Source organism: Typha latifolia, chromosome 5, assembly GCF_019914945.1.
Source record: "Typha latifolia isolate L0001 chromosome 5, TyphaL0001v2, whole genome shotgun sequence".
Taxonomy (NCBI): Eukaryota; Viridiplantae; Streptophyta; class Magnoliopsida; order Poales; family Typhaceae; genus Typha; species Typha latifolia.
The window spans coordinates 2197305-2221357 of record NC_133090.1 but is presented as its reverse complement, the minus strand read 5'-3'; the positions used below and the strand labels follow the sequence as shown (position 1 = coordinate 2221357).

The 24053-nt window shown below is 37.5% G+C and overlaps 1 protein-coding gene across 1 annotated transcript in view; it reads left to right on the top strand.

Annotated features, from left to right (window-relative positions):
* LOC140788173 (lysine-specific demethylase JMJ17) overlaps positions 1–24053 on the top strand; it is a 47215-nt gene that overhangs the window by 15093 nt on the left and 8069 nt on the right. The window contains exons 8-27 of the mRNA XM_073137323.1: positions 11071–11256; positions 12073–12225; positions 12324–12515; positions 12603–12668; positions 13160–13255; positions 13658–13744; positions 13865–13981; positions 14083–14290; positions 14416–14480; positions 14811–14869; positions 14964–15095; positions 15177–15336; positions 15418–15753; positions 17289–17471; positions 17558–17619; positions 19770–19845; positions 22290–22439; positions 22519–22652; positions 23009–23129; positions 23201–23274. Coding sequence (XP_072993424.1) covers positions 11071–11256; positions 12073–12225; positions 12324–12515; positions 12603–12668; positions 13160–13255; positions 13658–13744; positions 13865–13981; positions 14083–14290; positions 14416–14480; positions 14811–14869; positions 14964–15095; positions 15177–15336; positions 15418–15753; positions 17289–17471; positions 17558–17619; positions 19770–19845; positions 22290–22439; positions 22519–22652; positions 23009–23129; positions 23201–23274 — 2657 coding nt within the window. The remainder of the gene's footprint in view (positions 1–11070; positions 11257–12072; positions 12226–12323; positions 12516–12602; positions 12669–13159; positions 13256–13657; positions 13745–13864; positions 13982–14082; positions 14291–14415; positions 14481–14810; positions 14870–14963; positions 15096–15176; positions 15337–15417; positions 15754–17288; positions 17472–17557; positions 17620–19769; positions 19846–22289; positions 22440–22518; positions 22653–23008; positions 23130–23200; positions 23275–24053) is intronic.

The following is a 24053-nucleotide window of genomic DNA, read 5'->3' as shown; positions in this document are numbered from 1 at the left end:
ATGATTTCCTTAGAAGTAGTGGACATGGCTCTATATTCGCTTCAGTGCTAGAGAGAGAGATAATATCTTGCTTCTTGCTCCGCCACGATATAAGAGAGTCACCAAGGAATACACAGAATCCAGTAGTAGAACGACGAGTGGTAGGATCACCAGCCCAATCAGCATCAGAATAAGTACGAAGAACAAGAGATGAATGAACAGACATCAATAGAGAGCGAGTAACAGTCCCCCGCACATATCTGAGAATCCGGAGTAGTGCTGCATAATGAGTAGATCGAGGAGCCGCCACAAACTGACTAACTATACTCACAGTATGAGAAATATTTGGCCTAGTGATGCATAAATACACAAGTTGTCCAACATAGAAGTGTATCAAATGTCCGATCATCAGATATAGCTGCCCTGCTAATCAAATCAGAAAAATACTTTTGTTGAGATACAAGTATACCTCTCTCACTATGAGCAATCTCAAGACCAAGAAAATAACACAGGTGACCTAAGTCCTTCATCTGAAAGTGCTGAGACATGTTTCTATAGAGACTTGATAGTAGCTGAATCATCACTTGTAATAATCATGTCATCTACATAGAGTAGTAGAATAACACGTCCCTGCGGAGAAACACACGTAAACATAGAGTGATCATGATCACTCTCAACAAAACCAACCTCTGTCATTGCTCGACGAAACCGCTCAAACCAAGCACGGGGTGCTTGCTTGAGACCATAGATGGCACGCCGAAGTCGACAAACATGGGACAAAGGAACAGATAATCCCGGTGGAGGCTGCACATAAACTGTTTCTGCCAAATCACCATGAAGAAAAGCATTTTTTACATCCATTTGATACAAAGGCCAGCGACGAATGGCAGCTACCGCAAGAAGAGTACGAACAATAGTCATCTGAGCCACAAGGGCAAATGTCTCCTCATAATCAATGCCATACTCTTGGGTGAAACCTCTAGCAACAAGACGAGTTTTATATCTTTCAATAGATCCATCAGGTCATCTCTTGATTTTGTAAACCCATTTACAACTAACAGGTTCAATGCCACTTGGTAGAGGAACAACATCCCATGTCTGAGTATGTGCAAAAGCCTGAAACTCATTCATAGCATGTTGCCACTCAGGATGGACAACAACCTCCTGATAAGAATTAGGCTCATGATCTGCGTGAAGAGCTGTCAAAAAGGTGTGGAACTCAGAAGAATAGCATGCAACATCAATAAATCCATATCTCTGAGGAGAACGATGCTCACGTTGAGATCGGCGAGGACCCACAGTACCAGCTGGAGGAGAAGGTGTAGGAGGTGGAGCCGAAAATGAAATAGGAGGAACATGAGGAGGAGAAGATGAAGGAGGTACATGAATAACTTGTCGAGAGTATACCTGAGTGATAGGACGACAAGGGAGAGAATCACTAGGACATCCAACAAGAAGCTCCTCAGGAGAATTTGAAGTGGGCACTGTCTCAAGAGGAGACTGAGGAATAGATGTCGAAGCTGGAGGCTCAAGAAAAGTGAGGTCCTCAGACTCATGAGAGTAATAAGGAATATTCTCTAGAAAAGAGACATGACGAGCAATCCGCATTCGACGAGTCAAAGGGTCATATCATCTATAACCTTTGTGTTCAGAACTATATCCGAGAAGAACACATTGCACAGATCGAGCGGACAACTTGTCATACTCATGAGCAGGTAGCAAAACAAAGCAAGTACATCCAAAGAGACGAAGAATACTATAATCTGGTTTAATAGATAAAAGAACCTCATGAGGAGAGCGATCTTGTAGGAGAGGAGAAGGCAAGGTTAACAGAGGTCAAGAGAGCTTCTGCCCAGAAAGAACGAGGGATAGATGAACTAAGAATGAGAGCACGCGTAGTCTCTAAAATATGACGATGTTTTCGTTCTGCTACACCATTTTGTTCATGAGTGTAGGGACAAGACTGTTGAAAAATGGTGCCATGAGAATGGAGAATGGAACACATAGCAGTAGAGGTGTACTCTCGAGCACAGTCAGACCTGAAAACCTTAATGTGTTTGTGAAACTGAGTGTGAATCATAGATGTAAAAATTTGATAAATTTGGGGAATCTCAGAGCGATGACGAATGAGATAAACCCAAGTATATCTAGAAAAGTCATCAATGAAACTCACATAATACAAATATCCACACCTAGAAGATAAAGGTGCAGGGCCCCATATATCAGAATGAACAAGATCAAAAGATGAACTGCTTTTACTATTACTTGAAGAAAAAGACGTTGGCTGAGTGATCTGTTGGAGAAGCAGATGTAGTGGCCACTGGATTATGTAAAAGACGACTGAGGAGCTGACTCTGTTGCGCCAGTGTTTGCTCAATTTGCTGAAGACGATTTGATGGAGCAGTATGCAAGACAGGAATGGTGGAAGGCATCTTAGAAGAAACAATAGTAGCCATAGATGCCGTCGGACGTAGACGACTCTTTTGTTTGTGGTTCTTGCGTTTCTCAGGATACAATTCCCAACATGTCTCAATCAGATGTCCCGGCTTATGACAATGAGAACACTGAGGATGAGAGCGAGAGCAGTTTGAGCGAGAGTAATTAGCAGAAGCAACAGCAAGAACCTGTTCCACCCCGGTCGAAGGGAAAGCCACTGGTGGAGCACATCGAGACTGAACAGTACGTAGTCGAGTCTCCTCGGCAACTAGCTCAGCCACAGCTGACTCTAAACTTGGCAAAGTGCCACGATGAACCAAAGTTCCTGCCAAAGGAGCAAACTCCGGGCGAAGAGGATACAGAAATTTGTACAACTGGCGACACTCTCTAAAGGTCTCATAGGTGTTGGCAAATTGCAAAGGAAAATTAGAAGGCTCCAATGCCTACAACTCATGCCAAAAGTCTCGCATATGACTATAAAACTGTTGGATGGATCGTTCACCCTGCTGAGCTGTTTGAGCACTGGACAGAAGGTGATACTCCCGAGCACCACTAGATTCGACAAAACGAGATCGAAGGTGGCACCAAAGATCAGCTGCAGTGATAAATCGGATAAAATCCGGACGAAGTGCTTTGTTAATAGAGGCAATCAAATATGCCCGAACACGACGATCACGAGCCTTCCAAGTAGCATACTCTTTGGAGTCATCGGAAGGTATAATACTAGATTTGTCAAGATGAATTGAGAGGTCACGTCCATCAAGTGCACTCTCTACTGTAGCACACCAATATGGCCAATCAGCAGCGGTTACAAGCATAAAATCAGCGGAAGAAGGAAGATAATCACGGACTGTATCAGAATTAGCCATTGAAAAATAGTAGCAACAGATTCAAGTTGCAAGTTTAATCAATTAATCCTTTGCTGGCTCAGACTTCAAGCATGACCAAATTGAGATGAATTGATCTAATCAATTATTTCTTAGATAGGATTGAGATGAATTGAATCAAGTAGCAAGTTTAATCAATTAACCCTTTGCTAGATCAGACTTCGAGCAAGAACAAATTGAGATGAATTGATCTAATCAATTATTTCTCAGATAGGGATTGATTCACCTTGCGTTGAGTCCTAAAGGCGCCCAACCTGTAACGATCGCCGTCGCCGGAGTTGGAGGAAGCGCCGGAGTTGGCAAGCCTCTCCGATCAGAAGCTTCTAGCCTGAAGGAAGAGTCGGCGGCGTTGATAGAGATCTAGAGAAGGGGCGGAATCGACGGAAAGGGGCCGGAGTCGACGGATTTGCCAGCGGTGTCGATGGAGACCTTGGAGCTGCCACTCGAGCTCGCGACAATCGATGGCAGCGAGGCGTCGAAGGCCAGGAGACGCCGCTCCTCTGCGGAATCGACGGAAAGGGGCTGGAGTCGACGGATTTGCTGGCGGCGTCGATGGAGATCTTGGAGCTGCCACTCGAGTTCGCGACGATCGATGGCAGCGAGGCATCGAAGGAAATGAGTGTGATCCATCGACTGGAGAGATTGATTGGCTACGAGTTCACGAAGAAGGTTAGAGATGGTAACCTAGTGTGGGCTCTGTTACCATGTGACGAATGGAAGAACACACTTGTATTCACATTGAGAATGAGTATAAATACATGGTTGAGGTATATTGTCCCTTAGGTACATGATAAGAGTATATACATTAACAAAGACAAATCTAATTAAGTCAAATAAATCTTTAATATAAGTCTAATTAAGTCAAGTAAACCTTTAAGATAAATCTAATTAAGTTATGTAAGCTTTTAAGACAAATTCTACTTCGAGCCGTGTAAGCCTTTAATGTTAATCCTACTAGGACTCATTGTACCGACCTTGTATATAAAGGGGTTGGGTTGCTTTTTGTTAAAGCATTGAAACATTGAAATATTGAGAAATTATTTTAGCCTTGAGTTTATCTTAGGAGTAAGTAAAATAATCTAGGAGTAGAAATAAATTAATCATAGCCGTTTATTTTTCTAGGAGTAGATCTAACTTAGAATTATAATTCTACCTCCAAATCTTAGCTACTATCAGCTCCACGAGCCACCGTATTCTACGGCCGTCCACCACCACCCTTTGTCGTCCGCCACTCTCCAATGACGGCCGCAACATTGGATAATTACCAATATGTCAAGTTCTGATATTCTTCCACTATTTTAATTTTAACTTGCAATACGTGGAGTAACTCCTGATATAACAATAAAAAGATCATATGGTAGGTCACAAATTGGGATTTTGGGACGTAAAAAGGAGAGGGATCAGGTTTTTCTCGCTTTTGACTGCGAAAACGAGGGTTAGACGAAGCTTGACGACTATCAAATATATCAAAAAATGTTATGCAGCATGAGAAATGTCTGTGTCTCGTTGCAAGGCTCAATTTTAGTTTTGGTGATTATTTCAGGGCCTTGGCTTGTCATATGAGTACCCCAAGCACCGATTCACGTGAAACCAATGCCATTAGAATCCGAACTCATGAGGTTACAACCCATAAAAATATCATAATTTTATTACGTCAAACTTTTCAGATCTGGTTCATAACTGCTTCTCTAAAATTAGGCATGAGGCATAATCTTCTTTTAGCTTGTCAAATCCCGTGATAGTGATACTTGTGATGGAAAGAAGATTGATCCTTTGACTGAGCGCATCAGTTGCCTTTTTTTTCTAACTCCGGCCCTATGTTTTAGAACAAAAGTGTATTCCTGTAAAAACTCAATCCAGCGACCATGCTGAGCATTGAGCTTCGTTTTAGAGTTGAGATATTGGAGGGCTTTATGGTCAGAGTATAGCACAAATATATTCGGGAGTAAATAATGATGTTAGTAGCGAGGAGCTTGAATAACTGTATAAAATTCCTTGTCATATGTGGAATACCTTTGTTTTGCCTCATTTAACTTTTTCACTAAAATAGGTAACATGATGACGTTCTTGACTAAGGACGCCACCTATCCCAATTCCTAAGGCATCATACTCTACTTCAAAAGCTTTAGAGAAATCAGGAAGGCGCATAACATGAGCTTTTGTCATTCTCCTCTTGATCTCCTGAAAGGCTTTATTTGCAGATCGAGACCATTGAAAGTCATCTTTTTTGAGGCAATTAGTAATTGGGAATATGATTGTACTGACTTGCGAATAAAATGTCGATAGAATGTATCAGGTCCATGAAAACTATGAACATCTTGAATGTTCTGGGGTTTAGGCCAATCAACAATTGCTTTGATTTTTTGCGGGTCAGCGCATGTTCCTTTGGGTGAAACCACAAATCCTACAAAAACAACTCGATCTATAAGAAATGAGCAACCTTCTTGTTATCATAGAGGCTTGAAGTGTGGAGAGCGAGGCAGACTTGACGCGAATAATCTAAATGTTGTCTCTTTGAGTGGCTATAAATTAGAATGTCACTAAAGTACAGTACTAGAAATTTGCCTATGAATGGTTGGAGCACTTGTATCATAACTCTTATAAATGTGCTTGGAGCATTAGAGAGCCCAAAAAGTGCTACCAATCATTCATACAAACCTTCCTTGGTTTTAAACACAGTTTCCCAATCATCTCCTGGACAGATTCTGATTTGGCGGTAACCACTTTGGAAAGCAATACTTCACTGTTATCCTATTGATAGCATGACTATCGATGCACATGTGCCACGAACCATCCCTTTTTGGAGTAAGTAAAGTAGGGATAACACATGGACTTAAGCTCTCACGAACAAATCCTTTATTTAACTGCTCATTTACTTGTTGTAATTCAGCATGTTCAGTAAGACTCATTCGATAATGAGGTAAATTAGGAGATCTTCGGAGAAAACAGCTTGAAATTCTGCCAAAAGATGAGCTACTTCTTCAGAAGGTGGACTAATGGTGTGATTCTCCACTTTGCGCGCCAATAAGGCAAAAACGATGGATTCTTGGTTTGCCTCTGCAAATTCTTTGGGATCTATGATGTGTAAAACCTTTTGAGTAATAGCGTTCTCTTTGTTATCGTTATTAGCTAGTTTGGGGTGCATAGGATTAATTTTTATTTTTGTACCCTAAAAAAAAGAAAGAACACGAATTCGATCGGGCAAAAATGGTCACATCTCAATCAAACAACCATAGACGACCCAAGATAATATGCCCCACATCCATTGGCAAAATGTCACACCGAATATCTTCTTTGTATGAAAAAAATTGGATGGGAACAAGACAATGCTCATTAATGGAAATAGAGGAGGCGTTGTTCCAAGATACTTTGTAAGGATTTAGATGAGTAGATTTTAATCCTAGATGGGACACTACACTAGAAGAGACCATATTAATGCAGTTTCCATTATCGATGATTACCTTGTAGTCTTTAATCCCGCATTTAATGTAGGTGCAAAAATTATGTTGCGACGCCAATCATCAATATCCCTTGGTAGAGTCAACGCGCATCCTGACAACCCCAACGGGATGCAAAGGCACGTTCCTCATCACTATCATGTATAACATCAGGGTCCGGTTCATAAATTTGTTCATCGCCATCGTCTTCTTCAACTACATTTTCCTATCCCCAGAGTATAAGGCCTTATAGCCTTACTAGGACAATGCATGGAAACCCAACCTATTTGTTTACATCTATAGCACCGATGAATATCGGTGGTAGGTATAGTGTCATTCAAATGTCCTTTCCCTTTATCCTAGTTGATCGATAGCGGATTGAGGCTATTTCTAGGAAGAGATGTTGCAGCTTGGGTTTGAGGCTTTTAGCTCCATTTGGGGCAAAATTAAAAGGAGTTCGACTCACGGAACGCCTTGATAGTTGTTGCTTGGCGATCATTTCATAGTTTAATGCAAAAGTGTAAGCTTGATTTAATGTGGTTACTTCTCGAAAAATTAATTCACGCCTAATATATTTGTTGAGGCCGTGCCTGAAATGAATTAAGGTCATCCTTTCATCTTCTACGATGTTGCACTTTAATATGTACTCCTCAAATTGAGACATATAATTGCTTGCAGATCTTGTCCCTTTCCTAAGATTATTCCACTAGTCCAATAAGTCACTGTGATAAGAATTGGGCAAATATTTTTCTTTTATTTTCTTTCGTTTCTACCCAATCAGTCATCGGGGGTTGATTTCTTCAGATTAAAATTTGTTCGCTAATTTGCCAAAAAAAATAAGCCTCATTTGGGCAAATATGACTTTTTGATCTTCAGACAAGTTATACCACAGGAATAAGTGGTCCATTTTGCGAATCCAATTGGTGAACATCGTTGGATCCACCCGTCCATCAAATGTAGGAGCATCTATTGTAATATTTTTCATTATTTGATCCTCAGGGTCTTTATATTCTTCGTAAGTTGTGGTGTTTCTAAATCTTTTGTTAACATTTGGTTCCATAGTTTCATATTGATATTGACATTGTTGTAGAAATTAGTTTAGAACTCTTTCTTGATAAGATTGATTATGATCACATCGTGGGATGTCAAAGTCGGGATTGACATGCGTAGCTCATGGAAGCTTTTGTATCGTTCCCATTTCTAGGCTTGTCATAACAAGTTTCAAAAGGCTCATGACAGGTGTTGATATCATCAAGTTTGGTGGCATATTTATCAAAGGATTCCTGATTGAATCTTCGAATATCATCCATGGTGCTAGGTTTCATAACAAAATGGGATTGAAAATTGAAAACTACCCGACCACTACTAAGGTTCATGCAAAAAGATTTTTTGGAATAATAATGCAAAGTGAAATGCAATAACTACTACGAATAATATAATGATATGATAAGAATTCCACACTTAACTTCAATCCAATAGTGCATGCCTCGCAATCGAAACGGTAACCTATATGTTTAGATTTTTCCCTCTAATCAAGCTAGTTACCCCATTAATATTGAGTTTAGTGTGTTTCAGCAGAAATGTAAAGCAAAGGTTTTTATTTCTAGTGGTACTCAGTTATGCTATCACATATTTTGACACAAAAATTAGGACGAGCTATTAAAGATGATTAGGTTACACTTTGACAAGGAAGGATGTTACCTATTCTAGCGAATTCTCTGGAGAGCATGTCGTGACTGATAGGTGGGTCAACGTTGGGCAGCGGTAGCAGCAGCACTAGGAGAAGCTACGGTGGTGGCAGTGATTAAGGTGACGGTGAAGACCGGTGACTGACAGGGAGGCTAGTGGTAGTAGAGGCGTGATGGTGACGACGACAGTTGGAGGGGCGCCAGTGGTGGCAGCAAGTGGGTAATAGTGACTGACAAGGAGATCATTACCATTGGAAGGGTACATGGTGACAGTGGCAGTGGAGACCATGGTGGTGACGATGGTAGTGGAGTCCGCGGTGGTGACAACAATAGTGAGGTGGAAGGCTATTGTCGTCGATCGTAGCAGCAGAGGCTGACTGGGAGGTGATACCGGTGCTGGAGATGCCAGTGGCGATGAAAAGAAAGCGGTGTTAGGTGGGCCGAGAGCGACGACGATGGTGGTGCGGTAGAGTGATGACCGGTGGACAGAGGCTTCCTAGCAGTGGTGTTGATCGTACGAATGGAGGCCCACAATAGGTGGTCGACGAGGCATTGATTAATGCAGTGGTGACCGACAGATGGAGTTGGCAAGGCAGCGGTGCTGCCGGCTGAAGGAAGGGTAGCTGATAAGAGATGAATGGTTGTGGGGTGCAGTGACGTTGTTGTCGATGAACATCTCGGCGAGTTGGCATTGTCGAAGAACTCGACGGAGTGGCATCAAGGTGGGTAGCTCTGCTCGGAGGAAGGGATTAATGGCGGCTGTGGGAATGGAGGAAGAATGGGAGGTATGGAATGAGATCTAATGGGAAGAGAAACATGGATCGGGTTGATTGGTTAACTGGGTTTATTGGTTTAACAGGTTGGGTTAAGTGGGTCAGTGAGTTTTTGGGCTTTGGGATGATGGATTTTGGTTATTGGGTTGAGTTGGGGTTTGGTTGAGTCAAGGTTGATGGGTGGGTTAGTGGGTTTGGTTTTGGGTTGGAATTGATTTGGAGGGAAAAGAGAAATTTTGAAGGTTTGGTTGTTTGGGACATTCCGATAAAATAGGAAATTAAGAAAACAATTGAGATAATTAAGGAAAAGCAATCTTTAAATTTGAATCTTGAAATTTTGAAATTCAAAATGCAGAGAGAAAAGGAAACAGTAAATTGAATTTTGGATTTTCTTTTTCAAACAAGACGTTCTCCTTTTTTTCTTATCTACAATGAAAAGAGAGGTTGATTTATTGAATAACATAGCAACTCTCTTTTGATGATTTTCGAGTCCCACGTGGAGATTCCACGGTGATGATGGATTCTTCCTGTCCCTCACTAATGGTGTTATCTTTGTGCGATTCGGATTCGGAACTTGTTGTGCTCCTTGTGCATCGGATGTCATAGCTCTCCGGTGTTTGTGGGACGATCAGGCAAAAAATAAATGCGGTGTAGTGTAGAATTTTTAGCTCTAATACCAAAAATAATGTAGAACAAGAGTTTCAATGGAGAAAAGAAATGTCAATAGAATCCACTAATGGGTTGTTGGAATCCACCAGCAAAGGAAAAGTTGATAATCTCAAAATGTCAAAAGTATTCATTAAACTCCAAGTGATAATGTAACATGCCTTTATATAAGCAAACCCTAAAAAAAGGGCAAAAGACTAAAAAAGCCTCTTAAACGAAAGACTAAAATACTCATGTGAAATCTCTCCCTCACAACTCGTCGCCCAACCAAAACGTCACTGGATGGGCTGCCCTCTAGCATCTGCATGAGTACACGTGCCTAAATGTGGTGTCCGTGCCATTGCTCCGTAGGTATATGAGCCTAGATTGCAACCAAGAAGGTAGATGCCTTATCCAACTGGGGTGTTTAGGGCAAGTTGATTGATTTTCCCATGGCGAAGAATTTGGTACCAATATCTAGACGATTGATGTTTGATTGAAAACCAGTTATTGAAGTTTGACAATTCTTTGGAGCCTTTTCGTTCGAGCCGTCCTTAGGCCAGTGCCATATCATAGGCAAATGCCTCAATTGTGCTGACCATGATGATGATGATGATATTTTGATTTAGCAGACCAAGCACTTGAAAAGTATTTAATACATTCATAACAAAGGTTATTGAGAAGATAAATGTGTGAAGTGTCTCATGCTCTTCTTCAACTATTTCCTTGTTAGCACACAAAGCATGCCGGAGAGTCTCTGTTCCAATTTTATGCATACGAATGCCATTAGTTAAACTAATATTTTCCTAAAACTGGAGAATGATCTCATAAATTTTTTTAACTAAACGTACAAACATGTTCTTATGAAACTTAATATGGAAATAGATTGTTTCCATTCAAAATGTCAGATATTTGACATTTGAACATTTTGGACACTTAACACAATTTATCTGCATGAATCCAAGAAGTGCCATGGTTAGGTTCCTTTGCTGACATAAGCATCACAACTCCAAATCAGATTGTCGAGGAGTGCCTTCTTGGATATTGTCAACGTCCAACAAAGGGAGCATTACATTCTGTAGCCTTCCAAATTCTGTACTTTCCTAAATAGGCCAATCTTTACTTGATAATAAGATTGTTTAACTCATGGTCTCTGGTTCTAGATAGTTACTAAGATTAGGTAGTTGAAAACATGCATTTACTTCCTTTCATTTTTTGTTTTCAGCACTGGAAGCGTCTTTGTGAATGTAGTCCCAACAACCTTCATCTTCTTTACCGTCACAATCTTGCAGAGCTGGGTGATTTGGTCTGTATTAGCTCTCTCACCGCAGAGGCTAAATTTTCTGAGGTGGCTACAAAGATTGAATTTTCTCAATGGCGCCATTTACTTCCTAATGAATCAGGTGCAAAGGTAAGAAAGTTGAACATTTTCTCCGTATGTCTGCTTCTACTTGGCTGATGGCTCATAATGTTGTGACTGGTAAGAGTTGCTATGCAGTTCTTGATTGTAAAGTGACATTGTTCATGCAGTTGCGCATAACTTTTATTAGTTCTTAATGAAGTTCTTATTATTTAATGACCTAATTTTCAAGAGGATTGGAAGATATAATGGTTCAGTTGTGGTTGAAGGCTTGCAGCGGGAGCAAAACTCCAAAATAGTGGATGAGTGGATCTGGCAATCCCAAACTTCATTTGACATCATTTACAATATATATAATAAACTTTAGGATACAAGACTTCATTTTTTAAGAATTTTAGGTAAAAATTCTGACCATAATGATTTCAAAATTCACTATCGTGATGCTATATAGGAGTATTTTGAGAAAAGTTGGTGCTAAGTAAGATCGAGTGTACTGGATGAAGTTCTGCACTAGCATCTATGAATGGTAAGGTATTAGGAAATATGGAATGCAATATCATGATCTTTACGAAATGTGATATCATTATCATGATTCCCATATGGATTGTGAACTCCTTGAACCAGAGAACTAGGCTGAAAGATTTGGCCTTGGATAGTCGCTATTAGTGAACTAGTAGTATCTTTCATTGTCTGGTTAAGTTCATGTGTACGCATTGGTTTCAAATCTTATCTCTTGGATATCAAGAACTTGCGAAGTAGCAGACACTTCATAGAAGAACTTTCTTTAATTGTTTTTTTTTTTGGGTGTTCTTCCAATTTGTTATCAGCTCTTCTTGCTTTGGATAATGTGATTTTACTCAAATTCAGGTTAAAGGTGGTCGCATATCTTATGCACAACTAGCGGAAGATTGGCTTTCAAAATCTTACCAAATTCTTGAGATGCCATTCTCGGATGCTGCTTATAATACTGCCCTAAAGGAAGCTGAGCAATTTCTTTGGGCCAATCATGAGATGGACCCTGTATTTTTCTTTAATTATTATTATGTATTCCATTTAGACAAGTTTTGACCAATTGATTTCATGCCATGACATATTCTCTTTGGTGCTGCATGTGACAGGTACGTGATATGTCATACAGGTTGATCAAAACTCAGAAGTGGGCATCTAATGTAAAAAATTGCCTGTCCAAAATAGATGACTGCATTCATTCTAAGAACAAGCATACTGCGAAAGTATCGTGTTATGAGGTTGAGGAATTGCTGAGTGTTAATCCTGTTCCCTGCTGTGAGCCTGGACTTACGAAATTGAAAGTCAGTACATGTAGATTCCTGTAGCTCAGTTCTGTGCATGCAGCAAAACTAATTTTTAACTTTTTAATCTTTTTATTTACCTTGCAGGCCCATGTGGAGGAGGCAAGTAAGCTTGTTAGCGAAATAAAGTCTGCTCTTTCATCTTGCTTATGTGTAAGTGACCTATTGCAAAATGTTCTCAAGGAAAATTTACTGCTGGAAATCTTTGAGAGGGTAGATCAAAACTGACATAGGAGGATATAGAAAGTGAAAATATGATAACATTTTGATTTAATGGATAACCTTACGAAATAAAGTTCAATGTAGGAAGATAATTCATATAGTTGATTCCAAATTGTTGAGACTAACTCAATAAAGATTTATTGCTGTTGTATGCAATATTATTTAAATATTACATAAAAATACTCCGACAGCATTATGTTAATGTCTTATTCTATATAAATGTGATGTAAAGTTAATACAGTTAAATTTTGTGTTAAAGTTCCATTATGTGCTATTAGTCTTTGTATTGTTCTGTGAACTAGTTCAATCTACATTCCTCTTTTCTGATCATATATAGTATAATGTCACAGATTTATGCTCTTCGTTTTGGAGTCAGTTATAGAATTGCTGATTCTAGTTTCTTTTTGACATCTCTACTCCAGATTGACAAATTGGAAGAATTGTACTCCAGAGCTGCTGAATTTCCCATTAATCTAAGAGAAACGGAAATATTGGCAAATGAGCTTTCTTCTGCAAAGGTACAGTTTCCTAATAAAAATATTTAAATTGGGAATAATCTGTCTCTTTTCCTGGATGCTGCTGGTGTATTTCTAGTAGAGTTTGAAGTTGGTCGTTTGTTTGAAGTACTTGTATGACCATTTGCTGATTATAGCATAATTAAATAAGAATAAATGGTTTTGAAAGAGTGATTTAAGTGAATGCTAAGTTCAAGACAGTTCAGTCACCACTGTGTTATATTTCTAGGAATATCATCAGAGAAGATTGGATTTGGTTGATTCGTAGAATTGAAATAAGAGGGCAATAAATTAGAAGAAAAATAATGGCCGACTTGGATTCTTTCACAATACGTTTCTTTATGCGCTATTTTTCATTCTTTCGTTGTGTCCAATGTTTTGGGATCTTAAACTATTCTACCGCAGATTTGGTTGAAAAATGCTTCTGCATGCCTGTCAGAGAAAAAGCCAGATGTCCTTGAAATCAGTGTCCTGAGCACGCTGACATCAGAGGTGCAGTTATTGTAGCAAGCTCCTACTCTTCTATTTTCTGAAGTACATTATTTCCATGTTTTTGAAGTATCTGGCAGTTGTCATCTTTTCTGTAATTGACATAATCATGAAATTTAACAGATGCTACAGCTTCATGTTCATCTTCCGGAGATGCATTTGCTTTCAAACTTATGTAGAGAAGCTGACTCATGGAAAATACGGTGTGAAGAGTACCTAAAACGCCCCCATAGATTAAAGGTTGTGATCTTTACTTGTTTGCTACCACCTTTTAGCTTTTTGCAAGAAGTACCTGTATTAAGCTTCAAAATGGTATTTTTTTTGGCCTTCCAAATCTGCAGGAACTTGAAGATTTTCTGCGGGATGCTGCTATTTTGACATTTAGAATTCCAGAGCTGAATCTCCTGAGGCAATACCACCGAGATGCATGTTCCTGGATTTGCCATGCTAATGATCTTGTGCAAAACATTGAGGGACGGGAAGACTACACAAACATTGTTAAAGAACTATATAGTGTCCTGAATGATGGGGAATCACTAAGATTACAAGGCATAAGTTGTTGAAATTTTTTATTTATTCCTGAAATTGTTGGTAGAAAAGATTAAAATTCTTCTCTAGATTATTATTGTCCAAAAAATATTCTTCCTCTTAACATCTGTTTCTTGTTGATATAGTTGATGAGGTGCCTTTGGTCAAGGAAGAACTAAAGAAGTCAATTTGCAGAAAGAAAGCATTGGAGGTATTACTCTTCTTTTTTATGCAAAATTTTCATTTATTTCCCTTTACCTTGTTTAATATGTTTTGCTTTTCGGTGTTCCGTTCTGTTCTCTTTCTGTTGCTTGAAGATGCTCTTGATATTTTATGTTTTTAAGCTCCAGTATGCGGCATGCTTATTCTCTAAGAATCTCTTTAGGAAACATGTGTACATAAAGTTGCTCATCTCTGGATCTATTTAAATTAACTCTTCAGTTATATGGTTTATGATTCTTAATTTCTTACTGACTTTGTGATGACTCTTTGGTCTTTTGTCTTTGCTAATTTAACAATTTGATTATGCAATTGCTAACAGGCACGCTCTACTCGTATGCCATTGGAGACAATCCAGCAAGTGGTGACAGAGGCTTCATTGTAAGTTTTCGATATTGTGGATTGGTGGTCAATCTTGAGATCTGTTTAATGATGAATTATGAGCTTTGATACCTCACCCTGATTCCCATGCCAGATTAAAAATTAATGAGGAGCTTTTGTTCATCGAGATGTCTAGAGTGCTTAAGGCAGCCATTTCTTGGGAAGAAAAGGCTAGAGTTATTTTTGGTCATGCATCTTACATGTCTGAATTTGAGACCCTCATACGGTATACCACTGACTGTTGAATGTTTTATTCTGTTTATGCTGTAGTGTAGTATCTTTTTGTTCATTAATGCAATAATTTCAGGTCTTCAGAAGAGATATTTGCTACCCTCCCTTCTCTCGTGAATATAGTGGATGCAGTATCAGTAACTCAGTCATGGATGCATAAATCTCAGCCATACTTGGAGCACAATTTATGTGGTAGGAGAAGAACTGGGCTTTTCCTGAAAGTAGACGACTTAAAGGTTTATATTGCCTCACCAAATCATCTCATCACTTTTCCAATTATTTCTTTCTGATGTACAATATTTTATCTGATTATGCAGGAATTGATTGCTCAATCTAAATGTCTGAAGGTTATTTTAGACATTCCACAAAGACTTGAAATCATTTTAAAGGAACTCCATGGATGGGAGCATGATGCACTTAGTTTATTAGAAGATTCAAAATGTTTGTTGCATATGCATGATGCTGGTGTCTTAATTGACACTTGTCTTCCAAATAAAATTGAGGAACTACTTGGTAAAGTTAATGTGGCAATAGAAGTTGCACTGTCTCTTGGTTTCGAATTTGAGGAGTTACCTAAACTACGAGATACATCTTTGATGTTGAAATGGATCTCAAGAGCCTTGTCTTTCTGGTTCAGGGTTCCGTTGCTCATGGTATGTAATTTATTCATACTTTCACATAGCAGCTGCCAGATGTATTTCTTCTTACCTTAAATTATGTCATGTGCTCTTTTCTTCACTATTGTTCTTGCTATTCTGATCATCTGATGTTGATCTAAGGTGTACCCTGGTTTATCATATACTACATTTATGAATATTCTTTAGATGACACATCTTCTGCTATTGAGTTCAACCATGAATGGTAAAACTGCTAGTTCATTGGAACTTTGAGCATGTACTACTCTATATATATTTCTGCGTAAGAGTTTGCAGTCATTTAAATCATCCATTGTCACAGTGGAATTTTTAAAGCATCTGCTGAAAAGATGTAGGGTGTTTGCTATACCAAAAATAATGCAAAAGAATGTTATACAAGATTAGAGTAGTTGGCATGATCTTTCTATCAATAAGTTGCTTTACTGACAATTTCACGTCCTTGTTCCAGACATTGACAGATTTCCTCTTCTTTGAAGGATGGAAAATAATTGGCCATCAATAATTTTGTATTGTTCAAACATATTTTGAAATGCATGTCACTGACTGACTGACTGTACAAATGAGATTTGACTTGGTGTGGATGTTCCAACTTCCAAGCATAACTTCATGTACTCATTTTTTCAGTCATGCGCCATGATGCCATCTTCCAGTTATTTCACTCCATTTAGCTGTCAAATGTAGAATTAATTGTATTATTCCTAGGTGAGGCTTTTGTAAATGAAGTTTATGTATGTCAAATTGCTTACACACAGGGAGGTATCTATTTTGATTTTTGAGTAATCATTTGGACATTACGACGCATTACTCACATGCTTCTTTTTGCATGATTGCAACATTGAATTGTACTGGCCATCAAAAATTGAGATTGTCAACTTGCCTTTACAGTGCAGTTCTGTGTTTTGATTGCATTGTAGTGGAACAGTCATGTAATCTTTCTCTATCAATGTGTTATTGTTCTTCAATTGTGCCCTCTCTATTCTTTATCTTGATTTCAAATTTCCCTTATTAGTTTACAGATAATAACTTCCTTCTGAATGACTTGAACTACAGGAGTAGCTGGGATTTAGTTATCTGTACTTCTTTTGTTTTTAGTTATATCACTGCATTTTGACAAAGATTATTTCAATATTACTGTACGTCATATTTATTTCGATCTTTTTGATATATTGTGATGATGGATCATTGATTTCTTTGCTACCTTATTTCTCTCTGTAAGTAGAATTTTCCGTTCTATCATCTCGTTTCTTCTTGATTGCTTAGGTGATATGGTATGCAATCTTTGGATTCTAGTTCTACCCATATTTTTCTCATTATTTTATAATTTATATTAATGTCTACAACTTGTTATCCCCTTTTCCTTGGCCATGTGAATCACTACCAGTGACATGATTATTCTTTGTTTACATTACCAGTGAAAACATAGATCCATATGCATAGTATCCTCATTGGATTGCAAGATATATGTGCCAATCATAGTTTTTACTCAGAAGATCCATGGCTGCTTATATTAAATAATTTTTGACCTTATGCAGGAGGTTGATAGCTTGCTTGAAGAAGTTGATCATCTTCCAGCCGAACTTACTGCTAGTAATTTAGCTAGGAAGTTGTTCGGAGGAACAAGTTGGCTTAAAAATGCACTCATCCTAATTCCAGATCCTCAAATCTGTAAAAGATGCAAATTGGAGGATCTAGACAATGCCTTAGGAGAAAATCAGGTTTGTTCATTTTGAATTTCCCTGTGAATTTTCAGGGGTCCGGAAAACTAACTTATTACTTCACAACATATGAATTAATGTTGCAGGAGATTGTTATCATGTATCCTATGGTGGTTTCCATTCTTCTGAATGCCATTGAGAAACACAAGTTAGTTTCTAGTTCCCTATGCATATTCTCTATTTAGTAAGAATTTTTTTGCAAATTTCAAGTCTTGACTTATTTATCTGCCTCAAATTGGCTTTATATATGTAGCTATAATAAGTGCTTGTTTGGAAACTAACTATATTATAGATAGCTGATTTCTAATTCTTGATGAACACTTCTTTGGATTTACTTCTATTAGTTTTTCGCAAGGTTTGATGAATCGGGATCGGGATCGGCCTTCCGAAAAAACAATACGTATCGGCTAGATTGGCCATATTGGTCGCCTAAATCGGATTAGACTTTTTAATTATTTAAAATGTAGAAAACTTCTAAAAATTTAGAAAGAATTATAAAAAATAAGAAAAATAAAGAAAGAAAAATCATGGTATAGTGAAAACTGAAAAGAAGAAGAGATTAAAAAGAGAGTGAGTTGGAAGAAAACCAAACAAAAAAAAGAAAAACTATGGTGCAGTAAAGAAAGAAGAAAAGAGAAGAAAAAAAGAGTGGAAGAGATGAAAAAGCTGAGAGAAAAATAAAGAAATAAAATTAAAAAATTAGACACTAACGACGGGCTAGATTTCTCCTTAAGAGAAACAATGACTATATAGTAAGGAGAGAAAAAGAGAAAAAAAAGTGAGAGAAAGAGAAAAAGAGAGAGCGAGAAGAAAGAGGGAAAGAGAGAAAGAGATAGAAAGAGTTCGGATCGGGTTTAGCCGAACCCCATTCGGGATCCGGCAAACCATGGTTTTTCGTAATTCATAAATTTTTGTGTGAGGCTTTAGATGAGTGGGTTTTATCTAGGGTTGTGACTGGATGAGACTTGAGCTGGACTCTCTCAACTCCAATCTGGACTTATTCATGTAAGTTTTGGGCAGGTATAGACATGATTTGGACCTCATTGGAGTCTATTAGACTATAAAATATAAAAAACACTGTTATCTAAAAGCTTAAGTTTTTAGAGTAATTAATGAGTTAATATGTTATCGAGCCCAGAGATTATGGGTTCAAATCTCGTCATGCTCATTTTTGTTTGAAAATATAAAATTCTATTTATTTAGATTAAATTCACTTTTTGGGCCTATTAAAATATTTTAGCTCAGAAGTGAGGGGGAGTATTAGAATGTAAAATGTATAAGTCACCGATCTTTAATAGCTTAAGCTTTTAGAGTAATTAGTAAGTTAATGGAGTTAATTAAGAAATGTGTTGTCTGAATGTAAAAACCTTCTAACGATGTCATTGGTGTCATGTTGATCTCAAACCACATATTTCTTGGTTCTTAATTTCTAGATTTATTAGTTCATTCTCTTAGTAAATTGGAAATCTCCTTTTAGGTCCGTTTTTAGAGATTTGGCTTTTTGTTTCATGATACCTATTTCTCAGCATAACTGCTGGTTTGACTATATGAATAAGATATTGATTGTACTTGGAATTAATATAGAATAAAAAAAGAAATGAAAATCCATTGAGGTGGATTGGTGGTGTTCCTAGAGGGGATGGACCTAGAACTTGTAATAGCAAACAAAAGTTAGGTTTAGTTATAGAGGATCTTTTATGTGAGAATCAATTATGATGGTTTGAATGTGTCACATTGCACCAGTATGATGGAGTGTTTTTAGTCAAATAGAAGATTCCTTGGTTGGACAAGAACCAAAACTAGCATGATCAGTAACAGAGGATGTGATAATGCTTGATTTGAGGCAGGCTCTTGCACATAGAAATGAATGGAGAAAGATTATCCATGTGACCTACTCCAAATTGTTGGGACTAAAGGCTTTGGTTGTTATCATTTTTGGAAGGTTAAATCTAGTTGATTATCTTTTAGCAGAGTTTGTTAAAACATTACTCTGTGATAATTTTCTCTCATACATGATAACACTTAATTAGGTATTCAAGAAACAAACTTCCGTGAGTACGTGTTTGATGTATCATAGGCAGATTGAGAAGTTGTTCTATAGGGTTCAGTTGAACTGCATAAAATAACACCTTAAGACGGATCAATCACTTGACATGGTTCTAAATAGAAGTTGACTGCTGCTGTACAGTCGAATGGAAGCTATCATGACCAGCTTATTTTATATTAGCTTCAGGCATTTTCTTTTCACTGTAGCCTTTTGCATTCTCCTTATATGTAACACCATATTTCATTTTCCAGATCCTGGATAGAGCAGTGCCACTCTTTCTTTGCATTGCCTGGCCAACAGTCTTGGGCTTTTCTATCAAAACTCAAGGTACGTTTATTGCCACTACTTTTGATATTAAAGGTCATCTTGTTTATTTTCTATATTTGTAGTATTTCAGTCACCAATTCCATAGAGTTCGGAAGCTATGTCAGTCCTTCAGTGTGTGCTTTGAGAGTTCTGACATTAAAGGTTGTTTTCAACTTTAGACCTCTCATAGCTAAATATCATCACATACTCAATTTCTATTTGCAAATAAAGCTCTTCCAGTTTATTTCTATACCACATTTCAAGTTAAAAAAGGGAGATTTACATTTTGACTGCATAACTACAAGCCCATATCACTTAACATCCCTCAAGAATTTTTTATAACAATTTGACCCCTTCACTGTCATATTTCAGCAAATTAGTCCTTCCTTTAATCTTCGGTTAAGATTTAATTTTATGGAAATAACTAGTGTGACGAGCACATGACTTCTAATTATATTTTATTCACAGAAGTGCCCTTACCTTCTTTCTTCTCTCAGTCGCATTCTTCTATCATTAGCCCCAAATCCCTATCTTTTATCATCTCTTCATCATCTTCTTCCTCTGACCTAATTTTAATACCGTATCTCTTCACCATATCCATCATTTATCACCGTTTTACTTATTTTATTCTCTAACCCAATCCCAAAATCAGCATCTTCTTCTTCCTCCATCCTTTTTTCCTCCATTTCTAGATCATCTCTTTCTTCTCTCCTACAAAACTTGGTTCTTTTTCTTTGCCTCCATCTTTCCATCAGCTGTGTTCTCAGATCTAATCCTAAATCCCATTTCATATTTTTCCTCCATCTCTTTCACATCTTCATTCTCTAAATTGTTCCTAAAAGGCTAAAACCAATCTCGTCTTCCTCTTCTCAGTTAAGCTCGTTAAGTTTAAAAAAGAAATTCAGTTTGTTTTATTAATAGTGTTAAGGGCTTCATGATATTTGATAGTTGAGGGGGTTCAAATTGTACGGAGAAAGTTTTCAAGGGTTGCTAACTGATAATACCATATGTTGAGGAGGTCAAATCGTAACTCTCCCTTAAAGAAATTATTTATCATCTACTGTTCCCATGATTGTCAATCTTAATGTAGGGAACATGCTCAAAATGGTATAGCATAGATCCTGGGAACATTTTTAGCAGAAACACATATGCTATACTTGATCTCTTCACATGGCTTCTATAACTTAAAAGTTGGGCCCATGAAGTGTTATATCTTATATTCATGGCTCTTGTAGCTCACTCCATACTGAGGCAAAAGCTTCACTACTATATGTTATGGTGCTCGTGTGAGAATCAATCTCTGCTTATATGTGAGAAATTTTGTTTCATGGTTCTGCTGTGGATGTTTTTTGAAATAGTTGGTGTTGTTGGCCTCTGATTCTATTGTTTTGAGACTTAATGTACTGGAATCCTCCTTTCTCATTTCCAAGCATTAGATCCTCATATAAAGTTTCATTTATTAATTGAAGGTGGGTCTATCATAAGCGAGCCAAATCTATGGAGATCCTTTTTTTTTGCCTTTCTTTTTTTTTTGCGTGATTTTTGAACTTTCTTTTCTTCTTATGCATTCTTCATTAGGTACATGAAGTCTAATTTGTAACTATCTCGTCATTCCTCATTAAGCTACCTGCCGGAAGCTAACTCTTATGCATAATAATCGCTTGAGATTCATTTGAGATTATGGAGTGAAATAAATATTTTCTTTGTTGATAGCACTTTGATTTCAAGTCAGAATCTTTGCTCCAGAACTAGGTAAAATCATCTTTTTATTTACAATACTGTTGATAATGGTTTTGTGTATTGTTTTATTGCCGATGTTTCTCTTTGGTATGCTAACCTTTTCAAGCTTGGAACGTAGTCAAATTACTGAACGATGGTGAGCTAACATGATTTCTGTATGTGAAAAAGTTGTCTATCATATGGAAATCTAGTTACAAAGGGCATAATACTCCACGCACTGCAATAACCTCAAGTACTAACTAATCTTTGCATGGAAATTGGTTGATGCCTATGGTATCACGCCTTTAAAGCTAGTAAAAGATAGTATTTTTCCCCCAAGTTTGATCTTTGGTTAATTTGACAATTTATAATGTATGACAGCTACGATTGGTATAAGTATCTGAATGTTTTTCAATCCCTTTTAACTGGTGTTATCCTCATCTACCTGAAAAATGGATGCCAGTATGCCACCAATAAAGTCTCCTGTTTTTATGCTTTAATTGTTAGCCATTTGATTCCTTTTCAGTTTTCTTCATTTCCACAAGAATATATTTGTTATGAATCCCCTCTATAACCACCAGTATGAATTGATTACTGTTCGAAGTATACTAGGTGGTGAAAATGCATTATTGACTTTGATTGAAAATGCCAACTCTATGTTTCTCATAATATTTGCCTCTGAAAGATTACATTGACCTTTGCAAATATTTTCTTGTGAAATATGCTCATCCTTCATTTCATGGCAGGAAAGTGGCCAAGCTGATGCTCTTGATTGTCTTGAGATGGAGAAGATAATCTTAGAGGTTGAAAAGATTGACAAATGGAAGTTGCGGTGTCATGACCTTATGCAGTCATCTGTTGGTGATATTGGTGCTCTGTCCATTGAGCTTGTAAAAGTGGGTTATCTTAATTTCTATCCTATTCCTGGTAAGAAATTCTTTCTGGAACTTAGATTTCTTAATTATGCATTGTCAGATCAAAAGATCTCTGGATAAGGCTCTGTGCATATATGCTGGATCAAGGGCTTGTATGACAAGAACCTTTGGTGTATGCTGTCCGAATGATTTAGACGATGAAAAAGTATATACATGCCTGACATGTGAGGATCGGTAAGATAACTTCGTCAGCATGGCAATTCTGTTATCTGCAAATTGATTTTTCTTTCAAGCTGCAATTTTGTGCAGTGACTGTAACACACATATTCTACATGTTTCGAATCACAGAATATCTTGTTCTGGTACATATGTATCTTGCGTTTCTGGAAATGTATCGTAATACTAACCTTGATTTGCTGATCAATTTGGAGAAGTTTAACTAGAATTTAAACTAGTAGTCCGTTTTAATTATGTCCTGATGATTAACTATGATAACTGCACTGTGGCTACTGATTAGTAATTTATTTAGATATATTTGGATTATTTTAGACTTTGAATGGTTTTGATTGATTTAAGTGTGACATCGGCAGGTATCATTTCTCATGCGGAGAGCCACCACTTGCTATTGCAGGAGAGGCAAATGAATACGTGTGTTCGTTTTGCCTCTATGTAGAAAGTGGAGATGCATCACTTAATGGAATACAAACATCGGTAAGTTCTTTGAAATCCTAAACTAGTTGCAAAGAGGTGTTTGTAATATCTGTATCTCTGAATTGCTGCAGATATGCAGTGGGAATCGTCCTGAATTTAACTCATTCATTGAGCTCCTATCTGTTGCAGATGGTTTCTGTACTAGGTAATGAAAATATTGATGTATTTGATGTCTACAGTGCATCAATAACTGCCGCTTTTCTACTATGTATTAATGTTTCAAGCAATGATGGTCGTGCCACGGCACTTGCTTGCCGTGCCATAAGAGAGGGAGAGAAAAACGTAAGGGACTACTCACCTTCGCCGTCGCCGCTCATCGAGTCACCATTCGCCTGAGTTTGCACCCCCATCGGGTGTCCTAGAGAGAGAGAATGTTCTTTTGTATGTGACACGCATGCTATGACACATATATGTTTAGTTTATATGCACACATACACAGATATATTTATAGGGTTTTTTACATACTTTACTAATCGATATTTAGAAAGTAGAAACTTTTGGTACTTTTATAAATGTGACAATAAAGATATGAAGTATCAGATTTGATCTACATTATTTAAAGTATTCAAAGATGCCACTCAAAGAAGATAAAATAATATTACTTTTAGCCTCACAGAATGTCATAATGTTCTTTGGACATTGGGACCTATATTTTAAATATACTTTGAAAAACATCATTTTATTTAGCATATTTGCAATTTGACTTCATTTGTTTTTCAGATATGCTTCTAAATGTCATATCAAGTTGTCATTAATAATATTGGTAAATAGTAATGTAACTTCTTTTGACTAAAATACCCTTCTTCCTCTTCTTCAGCTTTTGTTAAAAGAAAAAATATAAAGGGCATTATTGTCAATTAATGAATATATAAAGCAAGGTTCCCAGTATCGGGATCGGGATCGGGATCGGTATCGGCCGTCCAG